This window comes from Pseudorasbora parva, chromosome 7, assembly GCF_024679245.1.
Source record: "Pseudorasbora parva isolate DD20220531a chromosome 7, ASM2467924v1, whole genome shotgun sequence".
Lineage (NCBI taxonomy): Eukaryota > Metazoa > Chordata > Actinopteri > Cypriniformes > Gobionidae > Pseudorasbora > Pseudorasbora parva.
The window spans coordinates 24759898-24781654 of NC_090178.1; the positions used below are offsets into that span (position 1 = coordinate 24759898).

The following is a 21757-nucleotide window of genomic DNA, read 5'->3' on the forward strand; positions in this document are numbered from 1 at the left end:
AACTCAAATTTAAAGGGATACTTCACCGCTATTTCATATTAAACTGTTATTACCTTAATTAAAACGAGTTGATACATACCTCTCTCGTCTCAGTGTGTGCTCTTAATCTCTCTGACGCGTGGTGACGATCTGATAGCATTTAGCTTAGCCCACTAAGCCCAGTTCATTCACTATTGTACCAAACAGAGATCAAGTAGAAGTTTCCCCTATTTAAATACAGTTACACCAATAGTTGAACGATCAAGTATGAGGACAAAAAATAAAATGTGGCACTTTTCCTTTTCTTTGTGTCACCATACTTGGTCGTTCAACTATTCGTGTTGAACGAAAGAGGTATATATCAACTCATTTTAGTTAAGGGAATAACATAGTTTAATATGAAAAAAGTGAAGTATCCCTTTAAATAAACAGTGTAAAAAATTAGAACATTAAAAAAAAAAAAAAAATTCCATAGGCGTAATAGTTTTCATATCATACAAACCGTATTTTCTATCCCCTTACACTGCCCCTGCCCCTAAACCTAACCATCACAGGAAACATGCTGCATTTTACTTTCTTATAAAAACTCATTCTGTATGATTTATAAGCCTTTTGAAAAGTGAGGACATGGGTAATGTCCTCATATTTCACAAAAACAAGCATACACACACACACACACACACACACACACACACACACACACAATATATATTTATCACTGTGGTGTACAATAGGGAAATACGCTGAGGTCAGACACAATACACACATTAAATACAATTTCTGAACAATTTCCTAATCTGAATCTGAACACAGATCAATTGCTGTCTGACCATTTTGGCGTCCCATTCCCTCATTTCTGTTGGGAGCAGCTCGAAGATGGTTCTTCATGAGATGTTTTATATCAGCCTCTGAAGATGCTGGGCCTGACTGCTGTACAGAACCTGAATGAAGATGGAGCATATTTTGTATTACTTGTTTCACATCATTTAAAGTAGAGCATAAATAAGACTTTCATCAACCATCATTTGTAGTAACATAGCAATTCACAAAGTAATTTAACCTCTTTAAAGCTAGTTTTATACTTTCTGTGTGCACAAGGTTATACATGATGTAATGCAAAGCAAAAAACAAAGGCGTAGTTTGATGATGCCAAGTTTAAGAGCAGAACCTTGGGCCATATAGTCTTCATCTCACAGCCGGTGGAAAAGAATCGGGATAGGACTCATTCATGAATGTGATTATTAACATTAATGTAGTAGGAAGCAGAGCAGGTCCAAGTGTTGTGGAGCTTAGCAAGGTTGCTGGAGCGATTGTTAATGAGATGAACAACACACGCCTCGTGAGCACCGGGACTTTTATCATGACGGGATGGAACACTGTTCTGTGCACCATTTCCGCTTTTCCGGTCATGAGTATGCGCCTCTGTTTATCATATTAGATACATTTGAGTGTGTTTTAAAATTATGTTATTACGTTACTCTATGCATTCACTTGTTCACACTGCTAAGAGTAAAGCGCTTCTGCCGAGGCACAGATATGACGCAATTGACAGGTGACTCCCTCAAACGCTATGCTGAAACGCCACGGGTCCTTGGTTAAAATAGCAATTTTCTCACAATTTACAAATAGTTGGAAACATTTGGGATATTGTAAGAACTCAACTGAACAAAATATATAACACATATATAAATACTACATAGTGCACCTTTAATATTGTTCATACAGTGTCACTTACGTTTGGATGTCAAAGCCTTCTAAAACAAAATAAATAAAACCAATAATTTGAGAAAATAAAAAGAAGATAGATGTATGGTGATATTATAGGTGGAAAATATTGGTAAAACATTATTTTTTACTTGATCAGAGATTATAACTTTATCAGCTCACCTGTGTTTCCTACTTCTCTGTCAGCAGCTTCCTCCAGAAATGTTGTAATCTTGGGATAATTGCTGTAATGTTATAGTGGTTACTTTGTCCCTCCTGAAATCACAGAACATTTGTATATATATTTTAACCAGTTTCACATTCGCATTTTTCGCATTCATCGATTAACAGCGCACACATTTAACTAACATTAAATGAATAAGCCCTAATGACCTATTCAATTTCCAGCAAAACCTTTACAAAACTGTCAAGTTCAACACCTCGGCTCTAATCTACCCATAAATATGTTATTAAAAGAACACATTTTATTAATAAGAGCTTAAGTTACGTTAACTGTTAACGTTAACTTAACTTACCTGCTCTGAAAACAGTTGGGATGCTAACGAACTTTCTCGAAGACAATTAATAACATTACATTTCTATAAAGTAAATATTCAACAGAAGAGTGTCAATTACACGTAAGAAAAGTGTTAGGAAAAGCTGTGTGTATTGTTTGTGTAACTTTAGAGAAAATAAACTCACCTGAAAGCAGTGGGGGAAAAACAACAGAGGGAGTTTTGTAGTTTGTCGGTTGCTGCTGCATCGTATCCATGGCAACTCTGCGACGCTTCAGTGTTTGAAATCTTCTCGACTGTTCAATGCGCACGCACATTAAAACCAAAACACTTCAAGTCACGCAGCATTTACAGACACATCTATAATTAACACATTACATTTTACTGCAAAATGCCACCCCACGTGATAATGGCACTTTTATTATTTAGGATGTTTTTGTTTTTGTTTTTGCAAACGCAGCTATTTAAAAAAAATTGATTAATGTCAAATATTTTACAAATCCAAAACGGCTCGGAAGGAAACTGTGCCAAATGGATGCATTTTAAGGCCTTAGTCATGAAAAATGTTATAAATGAAATAATTACTAAATATTGAGGTCAATTTGATGTCTAAAACATGACGTTGATTTGATGTAAATTAAACGTCAAAAATTTTGTCCTACATATACATAAAACCAATTTAAGTGTGGGATTAACTTCCGATTTTCACCCAGTTAACACTGGAAAAAATTAATTTCCAAACTGAATTTAAAATGGTGCATAGGCCTACAGAATATTGGTTAAGTCTTGACTAATATTTGACGTCAAGGTGCCCGCTGGGTTAAAGGGGACTTTAAATTAGTGATTCCTCTGCGTACCACTAAAGGGAGCCTGAGTACCACTTTTGATTCCCCCAAAAAATAACCAAACGAACAAAAACTTAACGTGAACGCTCTTGCTGGGGTCCGGCCCACACCCGCCGGACGGACTCAATTCAGCTGTGGCGCGTATGGTCTGCGCAGCTGCCCCGGTTCGGCACCCAACCCGCCGAACGGACTCAATTCAGCTGTGGCGCGTATGGTCTGCGCAGCTGCCCCGGATCGGCGCCGCGCCCGCCGGACGGACTGCCATAGTTCAATCTACAGACAGGTCTGGCGCAAAGTTGGTGCAGATCTGCATAGTGAGTGTGACTGCTGCGCGAATCTGCTGATTCGAAAACGGATCTGGCACAGATGTAAATGCTGTCTGGGGGTGTTACCCTGTGCGGGGGCGGACAAGTTAACAGGGACGCTAACGACAGCCTTCGCTAAACTCGGTTGATATCGCGCTTCTTGAGGTCAGGGGCAAGTGTATTTGCATAGAAACCAATGTGAATACATCAAGATTTAAATTCAGAGACAAAAAATTATCTATGCATGACCTGTAATTTTTTCCGAATCTTAATATGAGGAGGGCGCTCTCACAGAAAGTCCAAAAGTGGATTCGTAATACCCTGTCACGCTGGAGCTGCAGCTGAAGGAAAACAATCGTTATGAGTGATGAAACGTGACGACGACAATCAGACGAGTGCGACAATATATGCTTTATCTGTGTTTTTTAAGTCATCTCAATGTAGGCTATTTATTGACAATAAAGTATCATATGAATAATGCAGCTTTTTTAATGTTTAGTATTCTGCTCACCACGGCTGCATTTATGTAATCGAAAATAGTTAAAACAGTAATATTTGAACATTATTACAAATTAAAACCGCTTTTTTCCCTATGTGAATATATATATAGTAATTTATTCCTGTGATCAAAGCTGAATTTATCATCATTACTCCAGTCTTCAGTGTCACATGATCCGTCCCTAATCATTCTCAGATGAGGATTTCATAATCAAGAAACATTTATGATTATTATCTGTGTTGAAAACAGTTCCCAAAATGTTGTGGAAACCATGATAGCCTACATGTTATTTTTCAGGATTATTTAATGAATAGAAAGTTCAATGGACAGCATTTATTTGCATTTATTAAATAAATTATCTAATTTGTAATATTAAAAATATCACTTGTGATCAATTTAATGCATGTCTGATCAATAAAAGTATTAATTTCTCTCTTTTTTAATTTTACCACAAATGTTTAGAAAATTAAGCATCACCATGAGCAGCACAACTGATGTGTGTTGATCATCAGATCCTCATATGGGAATGATTAGTGAAGGATCACTGAAGACTGGAGTAATTATGATAAATTCAGCTTTGATCACAGGAATAAATCACACTTTACTATATATTCACATAGAGAACAGATGAGTTACATCAGAATATATCTATTTTTTTTACATTGCATAAAATCTATGGAGTCTTAATGCAGAAGTGTTTGTAGTATATAAACCAATCATAAAATTGGCACAAAAAAAGGAGAATAGGAGAATAATATTATAGATATTAATTATTGGTTATTGTTCAGCAGTGTATTTGATATCTTGCCCAATTAAAAGCAAGAGATGCGATAAATTATATTGGTCCAAAAAAAAAAAAATGGTATTACGACATTTCTGTCCCCCTCACTTCTGAAAAGATGGCTACGCCCCTGCTCTTAACCACCTGTGCTGCCAACCTGGGTCAGTGTTATATTCACAAGAGACGCATTCAATCATTACATATCCCTGACACACACTCACACATCACATCCAGCACTCCATACCACAGATTTAACAAGTGCTGAGTTGTCTGACTATTTTTTTCTTCTTTCTTTTCTTTAATTATATTATTAACGCGATTTAAAGAGTACGGATACTTGTTTATTTTGTATAGTTCTTTTTTTTCTTTCTCTCTCTTCTTTTTTTGAAGAAAATTGTGATTATCAAAAATACTTTCTAATCTTATTAAAGAAAGTTTTATCAATTATTTATGTGAGTGTAGTTTTTTCCTCTTTTTGTATGTATGTTTTTGTTTTTGCTGTCCGCAATGGTAAATCTTTGACAAGTATACACTTGTCTGGCACCCGAACATTATTGCTTGCAAATATATATATATATATATATATATATATATATATATATATATATATATATATATATATATATATATATATATATATATATATATATATATATATATATATATATATATATATATATATATATAAATATTTTTTTTTTTTTTTTTGAGGTTTTGGGACTGCGAGTCGACTTAACATGGTTGTCGTCCAAAATACATTATCATCACAGTGGTCTAGTGGTTAGCGCTCTTTGCATCTGCGTCAGCGACCTGGGTTTGATTCTTGCCTCTGAGGATTTTTTTTTTTGTTTTGTTAAAATTAGGGATGTCCCGATCAGGTTTTTTTGCCCTCGAGTCCGAGTCATTTGATTTTGAGTATCTGTCGATACCGAGTCCCGATCCGATACTTCTATAATACATAAAAAAAGAATAAAGAAGAGCGAAAAAACGAACCAGGATGTTCCTTATTTTTTATTTTATTCACCTTATTTTAACATTCAACAACTAACAGAGCACTTCTGTGAGGTAGATTGAACAATCAAGTAATAAATAAACATAAATTCTTCACTTTTGGATTTTAGTGCAACAGTAAATATAAAAAAGTCTAGGACCGGAGTTGCGCAGAGCAGGAAGTACAATGGCGATATCAAAAGCACACCCATACTCTCATAGATGCAGAACAATTAATTATGTTGGTGTGAAATAAACAGTTATGGATATTAAATTAAATTAAATAATCTGCTCCCAAAAATCCTGAAAAAATCTGTTAGTGCCTCAGTGACAACTTCACTCAGAGAAGACGTCGATCTCAGCTGTCAATCATGACATCACACAGCCGTTTTATAGCATCAAATAACTAACTAAAACTAAACTTTTTTAAAAAACAAACCATTTAAATGAAATCATTGTGATGATAACTGCCTACATTTACATAAATCAACTTTGGGGAAAAATATTTGAAGTGTAATTTGATTGAAGTGTAATTAACAATGCTTTTCAGGTTTTTATAGGTCTAACATTAGTTTTTAGGTAGAGAAATTGAATAAAGTAGGCTAATGAAATGCAAAATAGCTGCATATTTAACTGTTTAAATTAAATAATTATCCTTACAAAAGCTATTTAATCAAGAGCAGTGATGGATTCCTTATCTTTTGTTTGACATTAAACAGACAGCAGTGAAGGCTACTGCCCTTTTAAGACCTGAAGGAAGGCTCTGCGTCGTCTTTCTCGACTGTATAAAGTCCTCTTAAGGCGTATTCAGACTATGTCTGCTTGGATACTCATCAAGATGGACATGCTGACATACTTCTTGTGTGAGTTTGTCCGTTTAAGCGCAACTCTTGAAAGAGAACTCAATATTTAGGCGCTGTGAGACGAGTGCGCGCTTTCGGATGATGCACAGAGACAGATCAGCGCGCGCGTTCTCATTCGCGTCTTCTGGCGAATTAGCGCTGTTGTAATGTATCACGGAGGAGCCAGCACGTGTATCCATCTACAGAAACATGCATAAAGCATTTTTTTCAAGTTACAGCCCATATTATTGATGCGTCACTCATCATGCTCAGCTCACCCCAGAACATTATATCCGAGTCCTGATCGGGATGTAACGTCCGATTCCGAGTCTGAAATCACGCGATCGGGCCCGATTTCCGATCATGTGATCGGATCGGGACATCCCTAGTTAAAATTGTTAGTGTTACCATTTCTTTTTTTTTCCCTTTTTTTAAATAAGAATTAAAAAAAGAATGTCTGCTTATTTCTGTATATACATTAATTTCGTTTTTTCAATTTCTTACAGAAAAAAAGCTGTAAAATATTAATTAAACTTATGTTAAAATAGACATTTCCTCTTAAAGTTGATGTAATACCAAAATACAAGAAATTCCCGTAAATTTAACAGTCAAAATTTTAATTACAGCACATATCTGTAAAACAACAGGCATTTCACTATAAAATGAAAAATCAGGAAAAATCAGTAAAAAAAAATACACACTATTACCTGTAAAATTACGTTGTTGTTTTTTTTAACAGTGTGTCTTGAGTTCGGGTCCAACAACTTCAAGGCTGTGCTCAAACTGAGACATGGTTTTATACCCAAAGTGCTATCAACCCCTTTCAGCATGCAGGTCATTACACAGCTTCTTTTACTCGCATCTCAGAGAGAATAAGACGCGAACCTATTCTGCCCAGTCAGAGCATTGAGATTGTATCTAGAGTGCGCCGCCCCTATGGGCAGTCGGATCAGCTCTTCATTGCTTCGGTGACTGCACTAAATGTTGTGCTGTCATGAAACAAAGACTTTCACCCTGGATAGTGGAAGCTATCTCACTAGCATATAGGTCTAAGAACCTAACCTGTCCTACAAGCATTAAAGCCCACTCCTCTAGAGGCATGGCCTCGTCTTGGGCTTGGTCATGTGGCACTTCCATGGAAGATATCTGTGCGGTGGCAGGCTGGGCCTCTCCGTCCACTTTTATCAGATTCTACAATTTGGAGGTATTAGCTTTACAAACAGTGCTTTTCTCCGTCTAAGGGCTCTATCTGCAGCCTGGCAACACGATTGCTTATATTGTGTTCCGCTAATACACAATCATTCATAAGCACCATTACACTCTACCATTCTGCCCTACAAAGGCAAAAGACCTTAACTCACTGGAGTGTGGAACTGAGAAAAATGACTTTAAAGATTTTTTGTTGTCCAGCCAAATTGTTATAGGTAGGACACTGGGAATCTGGCATTCAGATGTTTTAGTAATGACAATTATCTACATACACTTTTTTTTACTCAAACTTGACTTTTGACCCCTATTTTGAAGTTACTGCACTCTGCCTTTTTTATTGTCTGCAAAAAATGAGGAGTCATGCCAAGGCAAAAGGCAGTAACTTCCATATTATCAATTTTTGGTTGCTGATCACCATTTGCAAAATCATTATAGTAACATCTGTATAAAATCTAATGATCATGGCATTTATTTTGGATAATTTACAATTAATTATAGCCATCTTCTTATTACCATCATGTGCTTTGGTTGCATTCTGATGCCATTATTAAGGACACAATACGTCTTGTAAAGAGTATCTTCATTGGTATGCAGCAAAACTTACAGGTTGATAGGTGACACCAGGGCCATCTAGCCTTTCTGGCACCCTAGGCAAGATTCATATGTTGCGCCCCCCCCCCCCCCACTCCCCCTTTTTTTTTCTCACTATAACTTATAAAGCAAATATGACTTCCTTATTTCATAGGCATATTGTACATGCATTAATCGAATAATGTAGCTAGGTTTATTATCACTGAGATCACAGATGTTGGGGGGTTCGGGGGCATGCTCCCCCGAGAAAATTTAGATATCTATGATCTACATATGTGTATTTTAAGATGTTCTGAAGGCCAAAAATTTAGATAACAATAGCTTGAAAACCATGTCACTCGGCACCGCTGCGGATTGAAGAACACACTGACACAAAGACTAAAAGACGGGACGAAGCCGTAGCCGAAGCCTCGCGCCAGTTTCATATGTTTTAAAGGTTAATCACATATTTTTTTAGGGGGGGCTGAGGCATAATTTCATAAAAAAAGGGCCTAGTGACACCAAAACAGAGTAATTATTTATTGCAATATGTTTCTAATGTTTTTATCTTGTAAAAAAATGATACAATAGGCTACATAGCTTAATTACTTTACATCTTTGAATGAAAATCGCCTAGCCCAAAGAACGACAAGTAGGAATAATTCTCAGAATGCTTGTGGATTAAACATCTCAGATGACGTTCATTGCCATGGATTTTATCTGGTTTACAAGAAAAGGTAGGATATATGGATATAACTGCGAACTGTTACTACTGATTGTATGCGTGATCGAACGCTTTCACGGCATTCGAGTACACACACTCGTGCAGTGGGCAGCCCCACACTGCCTGACAGGCGCGCTGAGTGAGTATTCTACATTATATTCACCTTTCTTTTTAAACAAGCATTTTTTACTTTTTGCTAATTCATTCATTTTTTTTTATTTTTTTTTTAGCACTTTGGGATTGTTTTTAACTATGAAAAGGGCTTTACAAATAAAATATATTATTATTATTATTATTATTATTATTATTATTATTATTATTATTATTATTATTATTATTATTATGAAAACATGTATGACAGTATACAAGCTACACCGTAACTTAAACGCGGCAAACTTTAATAGACAGTAAAACAAAGGCGGGACACCATAACTGCATGTCGGTACCGTAACTTAATTTTGACGCATGACTAAACAAAGGCAGAGTACTCCGTTTAAGGCTTAAACTCAGTTTAAGCGTTCCAAAACAAAGGCAAAGAGCGGTAACTGCTGTTACGGTGTTCTGCCTTGGTTTCTCCTGGGCTTTTGGAAGTTACTGTTAAGACAATCCATCATTTTCTCGAAAAAACAACAGAATTGACTAACGATATTTATCCACATGATAAAGGAGGTCTTGAATGTCGCAAAAATGTCAATAACTCATTTCCGACCAAAAACGAAGTTACGGCCTTTTGCCTTTGCACAGCAGCATAGATCCGACTATGTCCGGTCAGATGTGCAAACGAACTGACTCTTCCTGTTTTTTTTTCCCCTTATGAAGCCCGCCTGTGTCGGTCTCTCTAGAGGTTCTGACTTTCTCTCATTCAGTTGGGGATTTTGGGTCTGTCAGCATGCACGTTTTACATTGTGTTCCCATACGCAATATGAGAGACCTCTCGATAGGGAACCTACTCGGTTACTTTCGTAACCTCGGTTCCCTGAGAGAGGTAACGAGTATTGCGCTCCGCGCTGTGCTTGTGCTTCTCAGATGTTGCTTCTGTCAATTTTTAAAACCTGATACCTATGGCGAAACAGGGTCCTATATAGCCTCCAGTATGCTAAGTCCCTTTAAGTCCCTTTTTCAGCGGTTACTCTAGAGCGCCCCCATTGGCTCGCTCTCCTCAGCCGCCTCTCCATAGGTTCCTGCAGTTGCCATGGCCCGGCCAATCAGAGCACTCCTCGCGCCATGCTATTGCCGTGCAGCGACACTGTGCTTTACATAGATACCTTTATATAATAAAGTTTTGCTTCATATTCTCGAGAAAAGTAGCTTTTCCCATACGCAATACTCGTTCCCTTTCGTTCAGTCACTCCGACGTAACGTCAGTGACTGACGAATGGGAGTTTCGCCTAGAAGCCAATCATCTTGGAGATCTTAGAAAACGCCCAATGGCAGTGCCAATGCCATGGGCATGCAAGATTTGCATGCGTAACTCCGCCTACCCACATGGGTATATAAGGAAGTAGCTGGCATGTATCGCATTATGTTTCTGCTTCGGAGCCAAGAGCATCTCTTCACTCCTGCAAGCCTGAATTTTGAAGTCCTCTCTTCAGTCTTCGAGACGAGCGGTTCTCCAGGGTGTTGGTGTAACGGCGCGTTCCAGCAATCTCACATTGCCTGCCTGCTGATCTGTGCAGTGATCTGCAACAGCTGTGTGTGATTTCCCTGGGTGCTTCAGCACTCTGCAGAGCTTCTTCTCACAAAAAGAGCATTCATTTTTCAAGATGGTTTGCCCGCGCACTTCCAGGTGCGATCTATATTTTTGTTGCTGTCTTTGGGACGCATTCACTGCTCGACGTGTTTGGGCCCAGCACGTTCGGACAGTGTTTGTGGATGTGCTGTGTTCCCTCTGCGGGAACATGACCATCGCGATGTTGTGGTCGAGACTCAATGATCTCTGTAAAGAGAGAGAGTCCCCTCTGCCACACCCCGATCTACCATTTTCGAGAGAGGTGGTACTTTGGCTGGTGGCCAGGGTGACCTGAGGGCGGTGCTGTGGTATTAAGAACCCCGACGATCATTCCTCGGGCCACTCCCGCCCTCTTGCACATCGCTTCCAGCGAGTGTTGGACTGAAGCAGCGGGACCGTCTGCTGACGCCCCGTTCGTTTCGTTCATTCTCCAGATAGCAGCGAGAGGTCGATTGCCGCATCTCAAGGTGGGCTAGAGTCCTTTGGGGATGACAATTTGGCTATGCTCCGCCTCCGGGTGTGGTAGCACTGTAGAATCTGAGCTAGAGTTGACAGCCATGTTATCTCGGGCAGCCGCAAGCCTCGGGCTGGAGTGAATCTCCACCCTGTCACTAGTGCTCACGGTTGGGCGATTGTTTTTTGGAGATGGCACCCGACAGCTGCGGGCCCCGCCCCCAATGATGCCGAGATGCATCCCGACATTCATGAGGAGTGCACGCAGTCCGGGAGATCTCCGTGTCTTCCCGCGACAGTTCGGTGGCCTCCTCCGCCCTCGAGGGGTCGCGGCCTAAGGGTACACTGGGGTCCCTCCCCCTCAGTCAGATGCTCTGTTGCGCACTACGGAGTGCTTTGACCTGATGCAGTGAGGCTATCCTAAGTGCCCTCCCAAGCCTGTTGGCTCATCTACTTCGTTGGCGTAGTCCAGCAGTGCTATGGGGTAAGCTGCCGTCCCGATGCGTATGCACAGGGACAGAGCTGATCCAGGGCTTACGAGATGCGTGCCACCACCGATGCCACCCAGCGCGGCGTAGGTGACCACACGCCCCTTGGGTCAGGAGATGTCCACAGCTGTGGTCCGGGAAAGACAATTGGCCTTATTTGGTCGATGTGGGAAGGCTGAGTGAGCCCACCTCCTCAGCTCGCCCATATCCCAGGCTGGCCTTATCGGCGGCACGGTCGAGGACTGCGCCCAACAGTTCTTGGCCGTCCCCAGAGGCAGACTGAGGCCATTAAAGACACTTACTGCCCCGCCGGCCCGCTGCTGCACCTAAGCGCCGCCGGCACAGTTGCCTCAGCCTCTGCCTCTGCTACTGCACATCTGCATGTCTTGTTGAGAAATATTTGTGTGATTAAACTTGTTGGAACTTTATTCCACATCATTGTCTGTTTGCCTGCAACCATCTGTGACAATATGCTGACGTTGGGGATATTTGGAAGAGAGGTCAAAACCTACCTTAAGTGATTTCAAGTTCGCAAATAGCTATCAAAAAGAATGAAAAATGGAGAATAGAATGGAGTTTTAATGTCAACAAGTAACTTAATAAAGCTATTGAACTATAACAATTAAAGGTTGAGTATCTTTGGTCATACCTGGAAGAAACATGTTGAGGAAATGGATAAAAAGTGCAGGAGGATTTTAAATGTGATAAGGACAATAGCTGGAAAATAATGATTTTCTTTCAGCTCCCCAATGTTAACAATATATCAAGCCTTGATAAGATATATTATTGATTATGAACGCATGATTTATGGTGCAGCATCAGAAACATTATTGAGAAGTCTAGATAGGATGCAGTATAAAGCTCTTCAACTATGCTTAGCAGCATCGAAAACAACACTACGGCATTTATATAATAAAAAAGGGTAAAATATATAAAGGTGGAAGAAATAGAAAAGAAGAAGAGTAAGTAATTAGGAAGAGATTTGGACACATGGGATTGAATGCTTCGTTGTTCATAGCTACATGAGACTGTGTGAAAATTGCGGAGAGAAAGAACCAGTGGAGCATGTAATATATGATTGTAAAAGGTATGATGTAGAAAGGAATTTCATTTTTAAACAAAAAAGGTCTGGTAAATAAGGATTTGGAATATCTGTTAGGATATGATTTTAATAGAGATCGGATACAGGACATTAATAAAATACATATACTACTAGGTTAAGTGAAAGGATTTAGAGGGGTCTTATAATGCCATTTTTATACAAGTTAATCTGATTCTTTAGTGTCTAAATTAAAACTTTGTAATATACTTTAATTAAAAATTCTCATTAGTATTGTAAGAAAACACAAATTTTACCTGGTCAAAAACAGCTCTGTTTTCACCAAGCCATTTCAGTGTATAAGGCTTTAAATTATGAATGACCCCGCCCCTCTGTTCTGTGGGCCAGCAGGTGGAGCTGTTGCCCTAGACAACAGCAGAGGTGCAGGAGTCTCTGAGGACAGATTTATGCAACTGTTATCAATTTTAACCGGAGTCAGACCACGGACAAGATGACGGCTCCAACGAAATATGACATTCACTAAACAGGACGTTTCTGAATGGTTGGTTAAGGTAATGTCATTTGATCTCTCTTTATGTACTGGCAGGGTAATGTTAGCGCAAATGCTATGTGTTTAAAGATAGTTCATTGACAGACTGATGTTACACCTAATGCTAATAAAACATTTTTTTTTGTTAATATCGGTTTGTCAGTGATACGTAACGTTATCTAATTTGTAATAACATTTACAACACAATTCGTTTTTGACAGTAAGAAACACAATTATTAACCATCTACATAATTAAGCTTAGTGTTACCATGTCCGCGTTAACTTTAAAACCAGCGTACACAGTTTGTAATTACACAATAGCCATAACGTGTTGTTCATTATAAACACTGGATTATGAATTATATTGAGAACGTCATACATAGAAAGCATGCTGTAATTTAACTTACCCTGTAAACTTTAGCTGCATTCATCGGGACACCTGCACGCGTTTCAAACTACACTCACTTCTTCTGGAGATGCAGGATGAACATCAATAGTTTTTACAGATCTTTATTCAGGAGCAGCTTCTTAGCAAAACCTACTTCATACTGACCCTCGGTTATAAGGCACTCTGGTGAGAAATGCTTTGAGGTTCGCGTAGACATAAAAGCATCAACGAAAACAAAACTCAGCCAGCTGTGTCTTTACCGGTTCAGATTTACGAACATCAGAATGACTGCTGTGTTCATTGTTACACCCAAGAACAGAACACCACAGTCGCTTAGACGCCATTCTGCTCCAGCATCTCTACATATACAATGGTGGATATGACGACGACAGCTTAAGCTCGCTCAGTGTGGGTCTGAGTTGAAATTGCTTGTCAAGCAACTGTCGTGGGAGGGCTGTCCGACCGTGTGACGTCACGCGGTCGAATGGCTCGATTTGAGACAGGAGAAAACATATAAGGAGATTTAAAAAAAAAAAAAAACACTTGATGGATTTTATCATTACCATACAATCAGCTTGTAACAGTGCATATGACCCCTTTAAATATAGAATGCGAATGGTCCCTCAGCCCTGCACATTTGTATGTCTCCCATATTTGATTCCCAGTGGGGGCAGTTTCAAGACCACAGTCCTAGGACCACATTTCTAGGACCCTATAGCAAACTGGATGACCAAGGACCAAGAACCATAACCTCTTAGCAACCAAGCTGAATTGCAAGACATAAAGTAGTATTTGGGTGGAATAACTGCAGAATTATGATGGTCATATTGAGACATAATGAGGACATTGTGAGGACAATGAGCACATTGTTTTCACTAATTTGTATTTGGATGCTTGGATGAGTTATCATTATAAAATTAATAATCACATACCCTAAAGTAGACTATTATTTTATTACAGTCATTTATTTTAATTAGCTGTTCATACATTGCACTGAATAAAAAAAAGATTTTTACTGCTTTTTGAAATTGCTTAATTAAAAGAGCTAAAGCAACACAATTGCGATACATTTTGTCCAAACTTAATTTGGTTGTGTTTAATCCACTTAAATACTGTACAAGTCAAACTGACGTCAAACTTAATCTGTTTGTATTGCGTTACATGAATGATTTGTGTTGCATTAACTAAAACTGGGCTGGGCTTGATAGTTCCCAGCATGCTTTGCCTATGGCTAAATTAAGTAAATGTTTTTTTATTTTAAATGTAAAAGTTTTTTAATGTATTTTTGAGCAACATGACGAAGGGGGAGACTTGACTGGGTTTTATAGAGTTTAATATTCGGTTATGTTGGAAATATTAGAACAATTAAAATTATTGTGGGTTACAATATTGTGAAGAAGAGTGGAGCATTTGCTTAAGCTGTGGACTAATACAACGGTCAATGGCTTGTCTGAAAGAGCTTTTAATGCTAAGCATTTAAGATGCTAATGTGTGCTATTGCTAAAGGTTAGTCAAACAGCTTGTCCAGTATTATAAATCAGTTGTGTAACATTAAAGTATATGGAATTGAAGTGGATGAATGAATATATGAAACTGAATGTCTGAATCATGACTAGAAGTCATATAAAATTCACTTTGAAACTACTTGAGTCACTTTAAATGTATTCATTCCATGATGTTGAAGTTACATGAACAAATTACGTTTGTTTAACGCAGTTGATTTATGTGGGACCGATGTACCCAATTAAATAATGTAAACCCAACGCACTTTCTTTTCAGTGTGCAGTGCACTCAACTGCCATGCACTAGTATGCCGATTAGAGTAAAGTGTCAAGTGAAGTAATTTTGAACAAACATCTTTTTTCACACAAGCTTTAAACTCTTATCAGTTATTATGTCACTATTGTGCTGTAACTTCATGTGCCACCTGCAAATTATCAAAAATTATCTGAAAAGGCCACAACTTAAAACCAGGTGTCACAGGATGTGTCTCAAGTTCCAACAGCATGTGCCAGTGGCATCAATACATAAGTTTCCATACCACCAAATGTAAAATCCCGCATTTACTCCTAATTAGCTAGAGGATAAAGTTAGAGGATGGGATACAAGCTACACAGAATATCCTACAGTGTACAGACTTTAAGATATGTATACTAAAGTGCACATTTACTCTCAATACATTCATTTTGTCCAAATGTAGTATATTTGATCATTCAGGAGGGTTCATTTGGCCAAATCAGAGATTAATCTTTGATTTAATTCTCACTTAAGATATCCTAAAGAAAACATGGAAAAGTTTGGCTAGCCTTAATAAGGTTACCTCTTTTAATAGAACATAGTATGTAAACTCTGTTATGAAAATGCTTTTGCTGTTCTCAGTAAAATCTTCCTGCTGCCCAATTGGTTTTCTTGATTTTAGATGTTACATGTAATCAGGAGATGTTTTGTCTAATAGATAAGTGGCAGCTCGACTTTGTTACCAATAAATGTCACCAAAATGTTTCAATAATTTGGCACTTTGGAGAGTTTCAGATTGCACATTTTTTTATCACACCTTTAAAGTGAATTTGTGAAACATTAAAGAGACATACACTTGGAATCATTTCATTTAGAGTTAAGATTAACATGTTGATTGCTGTATCACCGGCAAGTGAATCAGTGTAAAGAAAATAATTCAATGCTCATTCAATGATATAAAGCCCAGTAATTTTACATGTTCTGCCACCTGAGATGCTGGAATATAGGCTACAAAAGGATAGGCCAATCCTGAAAAGGACAATTGCCTTGAAAAATGTATGGATGTATAAATGTATATCCTATTAAATTATACTCAGGAGGCTGAAGATAGATGCAGAGCCTAAACAATGACTACAACTCTTGTGAAGTCAGACACTGGTTAGTGATTGACAGCGGCTTCTCGTGTTTAATTCACCAGCAAAAGGAGGCAAACCACCAAGAGGATCAGAGAAGTCTTGCCACTGGAATTGCAAAACATGTCCAGACCTCCACTAAAAGAGGAGAGAAATACAGATGTGATAATATGATAAATTCAAAACACTGTCTTTCTATCACAATGCCACCTCAATGTAAAATATTAATTTCATCACATTGATAAAGTACAGTTTGGAGTGTTTCATTTTTATCATTATAAAATGTGTCCTCGCTTCTGATGGGTCAAAGCAGAGTGCCAAAATCTACAGTATTATATACTGTAGTAACAATTATGATGCAAAACACCTATTTACTATATCAACACCATAAACAGATTATTGTATTATTTTTATGTATTCTGTCATGTCAGGAACTATGACTGAATTCAGAATAGCATAGCAATCACTATAAAGATATTGCAGAAAAAGTGAGAGTAGTGTAGTATGCTATTTTATAATTGCATATAGTCTAACAGAAGAATACCACTTAATAAATGTGCTTATTAAAATGTTTTAGTAAAAATATGAAGTTTTAACATGTTATCTGTTTAAATGTACTGTGCATCACTCCATACAACAATCTTTATTTATGATGACTACAGTATAGCCTACACATTATAACACATCAATCCTCCCAAATCTTATTGCTTAAGAAGTGCATTCATACAATAAAATCATGCAGTTATAAAGTCATAAAATACAAATAACCGTATGTGATTGTGGCTTACTTAGTGGGTTTTGAAGTTGTCGAAATGGTCTGATAAGGTGTGGGAAGAACTCTAGGAGGGAAGATACTGGTAGGTTAATTTCATCAGACACTACATTATTGTATCCTGTTTCCTTTCCAGTAAACTCTGAACACAATAATCATTTAAAATGACAAAGCTCTAAGCTTCTATGCAAGGAACCAACGCAATCTCATGACCAATTTGTTTGTATTTGTTCGAGGTGGCAAAAAACATTTCTTAAGAATTGCACTTTGAATTTGAATAATAAAAATATAATTTTGTCTTTGTTTTTAAAAGATATGTTATGTAGCTTTCTAAAAAAATAAAAATGGGCCAAAATGTAATCAATGAGAGAAACATCGTTATTGCTTTAGATTACGGCCCGGAAAGTACTGCATAATTAAAGCGAATTTACAGCATAACTTTCGATAATTATAGTGTAACTATAAAGTAAGTACTTGTAGGGGAACAATATGTAATATTTGGGAAATAAAGAGGTAACTGTCAGGAAAATTAACAAGTTATTTATACTGTAAGTATTTTTTTATTTAAGGGGTAATTATGTTGTTTTTATGTAGTTACAGGGTAAGTACAATAAAAAAACAGATACACAATCTGATATCACTCAGAAATATTTATTTAAAAAACAACTTAATTCAAAACTTGATTTTTGACCCTTCTTCTTATTATTATTATTTTATTTTTAATAAATAAAATTTTCATTTTGAATTATAACGTCCTGACAGAAAGAGGCATATTCTGTCCCTTTCTGTTTCTTTTCTTGTTCCCTTGAGGAAGATCTTCTTTTTCCTTTTTTCCATTGATGGATCTTAAGAAGAATCCCATCTCTTTTGAAATTTTGTATTAGCCTATTATTTATTAAAAGAAAAAGTAGCACATCAAGAAATGCTGTCATAATTTAGTAATCGTTTCATATCCGATCAGCTGATACCAGCGCGTGCATGAGGCGCTTTAAGCTTTTGTGGCGTTCTCATGCACGTTTCATCTGAAACACACGCGAAAACTGGCGTCTCTTGTATTTTATTCCTGTTTGTTTCTAATTGCTATTATCTTATTATGTTATTGTTTGTATACTGTTGTGAGCATTAAAAAAACCCGACAGCATCTGACACCTGCGTGACCAGAGTTTTTCAGCTTGCGCACGTCAAGCTTCAAGTTACCTCAAGCGTGAAAACGCACTCAGTTACTTTTGTAACCTTGGTTCTCTTAGAGAGGGAACGAGTATTGCGTATCTGAAAAAGCTCCTTTTCTTGAGAATATGAAGCAAAACTTTTATTCACATATGTATCTATGTAAAGCGCAGTGCTGCTGCACTGCAATAGCGCAGCGCGAGGAGTTCTCTGATTGGCCGTTCCTGCGGTTACTGCAGGAACCCATGGTGAGGCGGCTTAGGAGAGCGAGCCAGTGGGGGCACTTAGAAAAAATGCCGAAAAAGGGTTTACAATTTAGCATACTGAAGGCTATATAAGACTGTGTTTCGCCATAGGTATCAGGTTTTAAAAATCGACTGAAGCGATACCTGAGTAGCACAAGCACAGCGCGGAACGCAATACTAGTTCCCTCTCTCAGGGAACCAAGGTTGCGTAAGTAACCGAGTACGTTTCCTATCGAGAGGTCTCTCATATTGCGTATGGCAACAAAATTTAAAACGCTGTACGTGCTGACTGACCCAAGATTGCCAAATGAAATGAGGGAAAGAAAAAAAAACCTCTAGAGAGACAGATAGAGTCTCAATGCTCTGATTGGGCAGAGTAGACACGTGTCTTTTTCACCCTTTGATGCGGGCAATGGAAGCAGTGAAATCACTTGCGTTCTGAAAGGAGTAGATAGTACTTTGGGTATATAACCATGTCTCGGTTTGAGAACAGCCTTGGAGTCGTTGGGCCCGAACTCGAGACAGGAAGGACTCACGGAGAGTGTGTGTAAATCACTCACTCGCTTAACTGAGGCCAGAGCCAGCAGAAACGTGGTTTTGAGTGTTAAGTGCTTTATGCTCGCGGACTGAAGCGGTTCGAAGGGGGAACCCTTCATAGCTTCTAATACTGTGGCAAGGTCCCAAATAGGGACTGAGGGAGGGCGAGGTGGGTTTAGTCTCCTGGCCCCTTTAAGAAAATGTAGGAGAAAGTCGAGCACTTCTGCCACTTCGTAGGATTGTGCGTCGAGATTTTGCGCAGCACACCAGTTAGAAAACACTGACCACTTCAATGCATAGAGACGCCTGGTCGCGGGGGCTCTAGCTGCGTTCGCTGGAAATCGATGTGGCCTGAGGGTCATAGTCGGTGGATCGCAGCATTGACATCCAGACCTGATTCGCTCTTCGGACTCGACAATTCCTCAGAATTAAATGCCACCATAATCACCCATCAATGAACATGGTCTGAATGAAAGGCTAAATAAACATATCTAACTCCTCAAAGTCAGATAATATATAATTTGAATTCCTCAGAATTAAATTCAGCCATAATCACCAAACAATTAATATTTAATATTTTTTCATACGGAACTGTCATCTAAACGCTGCCTCGGCAGATGCAAGATTCGATCCGTTTACAACAAATTTGGCTTTCGTCCCTCGAGATGACCACAGGCTCGAGGATGAAACACCCGAAAAGCGCACTTTTGTTTTTTTCTTTGGCTGTACGCGTCAAGATATTTCTCAATAAACACAGCCAGCACCATCAGGAACTGACTGCAAGCCTTGCACCAAACAGTATCACGTACACAGATCGCATGTGTTCAGTCTTATTGCAGACCCGTAATCTATGCACTGCCTCTGCAATGCAAGATCAAGCTTTGCATTATGAAGTGGCTGGTGAGCTCTCATTACTACTTCACTCCCTCGATGCTGAGCATGTCTAATTCCTCGGAATCAAACTACTCAAGCATCTGGTTCTCCACCCGGGTGGAAGAAGCCGCAACACGGGCTTTCGTACAGGGACGGAGAACACCGGGTCACTACAGGCAGCCCCCTCGTGAACGGCCCGATTGCCCTCATTATATGAATGAAGTTGCTTTTTTTTGGTTTGTTGTTGTTTTCAGGTTTTAACGACACCTGCCTAGATGCTGCGCATGTCTGATTCCTCAGAATCAGACGGCTCGAGCATCGGATTCTCCAACCCAGGGGAAGAAGCTGCAGCGGGGGCATCCATGCAGGGATGGAGAACATCTGAACTGTCAAACGAGAGAAGCTGAGAAGGTGCCTTAGCAGTCCCAAGACCCGCTGACAAGTTAATTTACGCATGTGATTACTGTTTGGGAATTTTTTCTGGTAACACTTTACCGTAAGGGTACATGAATTTTCATGAATTCATGCATTAATTCATGCATCATGCATTACCACATGCATTAATATCTCATGAATCATCAGGAACTAACAGGAATTTAAAGTCTTTCATTCATGACTTCATGGATGAACAATACCTTAATTAAAACATTAACAAAGGTGAGTACATCATCATACATTACGGTTTATTACACATGATTATGTTTTCTATGTTTAAAAATTGGTCTAATTCATGCATGTAAGACTACTTTCGTAACCAGAATTTATGTATTTATGTATGTATGTATGTAATTTGTGTACATTTTACCTCCTATGATGTAATGTTGTTGTTTTTGTTACTGCTGCTGCAATGTAACATTTTAGAATGACCCCATAAAGACTAGGTGATTACATACATTTTCAGCTAATGGGATCCATTAAAATAAATAAATAAAAAGACTACTTTAAATTATGTTTTATTTTTATTTATCGGGAGGAGCACATTACGAATTTATCCTAATTCATTTGCTTTACTCTATTTGTATAATGTAAGTATGATCTTGTAAATTATTAAAGGAATATACGAAAATTCACATTACCTTGGCTGCACAGGCTAGACCAGTATATCAGTTAATGTGATTAACTAAATGTTTTCTTTAATCTCTGACTCTTAGTTAAGCATGTTCATGTCTTCTTTATAGTAGCCTGCAGGTAAATGGTATAGACCCCAAAACTGGCCACAGGCTCAGGCACATGAATTCTGTTGACATTACAATACAGTAGTCATCATTGACTAAGCATTAGCTTCTCATGACTTCATCATGTTTGTGGCCCCTCAACTAAAGTGGTGACATGGTCCTTTGAAACAATTATGAATGTGTTATTAGTGATGGTATTGCAAAATGACATGAATATGTACATGAAAGTTCAAGCCTTTACACACAGTTATCGTAAGCTTTTTCATAGTTTAATGTGACGTACAGATGAATATTAAAGTCGATAAATTTGTGAAGAAGGTGACAGAGGTGAAGCATTGATTGACTGAGAGACAACTACTCTGTAAGTGTTTGTAACTTTTCTCATTTGATTGTTTGTTCATTTGGTGTTAGATAAGTGTGTCTGTGTAGTGCAGTGGTGTGTATTAGTGGTTTTGGTGTATTCTCGCGCTGTGTGTGTGGATGAGTTAGCCTTTGTTTGGTCATTGCC

The 21757-nt window shown here is 38.3% G+C and overlaps 1 protein-coding gene and 1 long non-coding RNA gene across 2 annotated transcripts in view; both read right to left on the reverse strand.

Annotated features, from left to right (window-relative positions):
* Positions 1 to 681: 681 nt before the first annotated feature.
* Positions 682 to 2615, reverse strand: LOC137083737 (uncharacterized). The gene is made up of 3 exons (XR_010906584.1): positions 2220 to 2615; positions 1867 to 1959; positions 682 to 920 (listed from the first exon to the last, which is right to left on the reverse strand). It is a non-coding gene; the product is annotated as an uncharacterized lncRNA (long non-coding RNA).
* Positions 2616 to 11560: 8945 nt separating this feature from the next.
* Positions 11561 to 21757, reverse strand: part of LOC137083913 (meprin A subunit beta-like) — a 30801-nt gene continuing 20604 nt past the window's right edge. The window contains exon 16 of the mRNA XM_067449852.1: positions 11561 to 11737. Within this exon, the coding sequence (XP_067305953.1) occupies positions 11561 to 11737 (177 nt within the window). The remainder of the gene's footprint in view (positions 11738 to 21757) is intronic.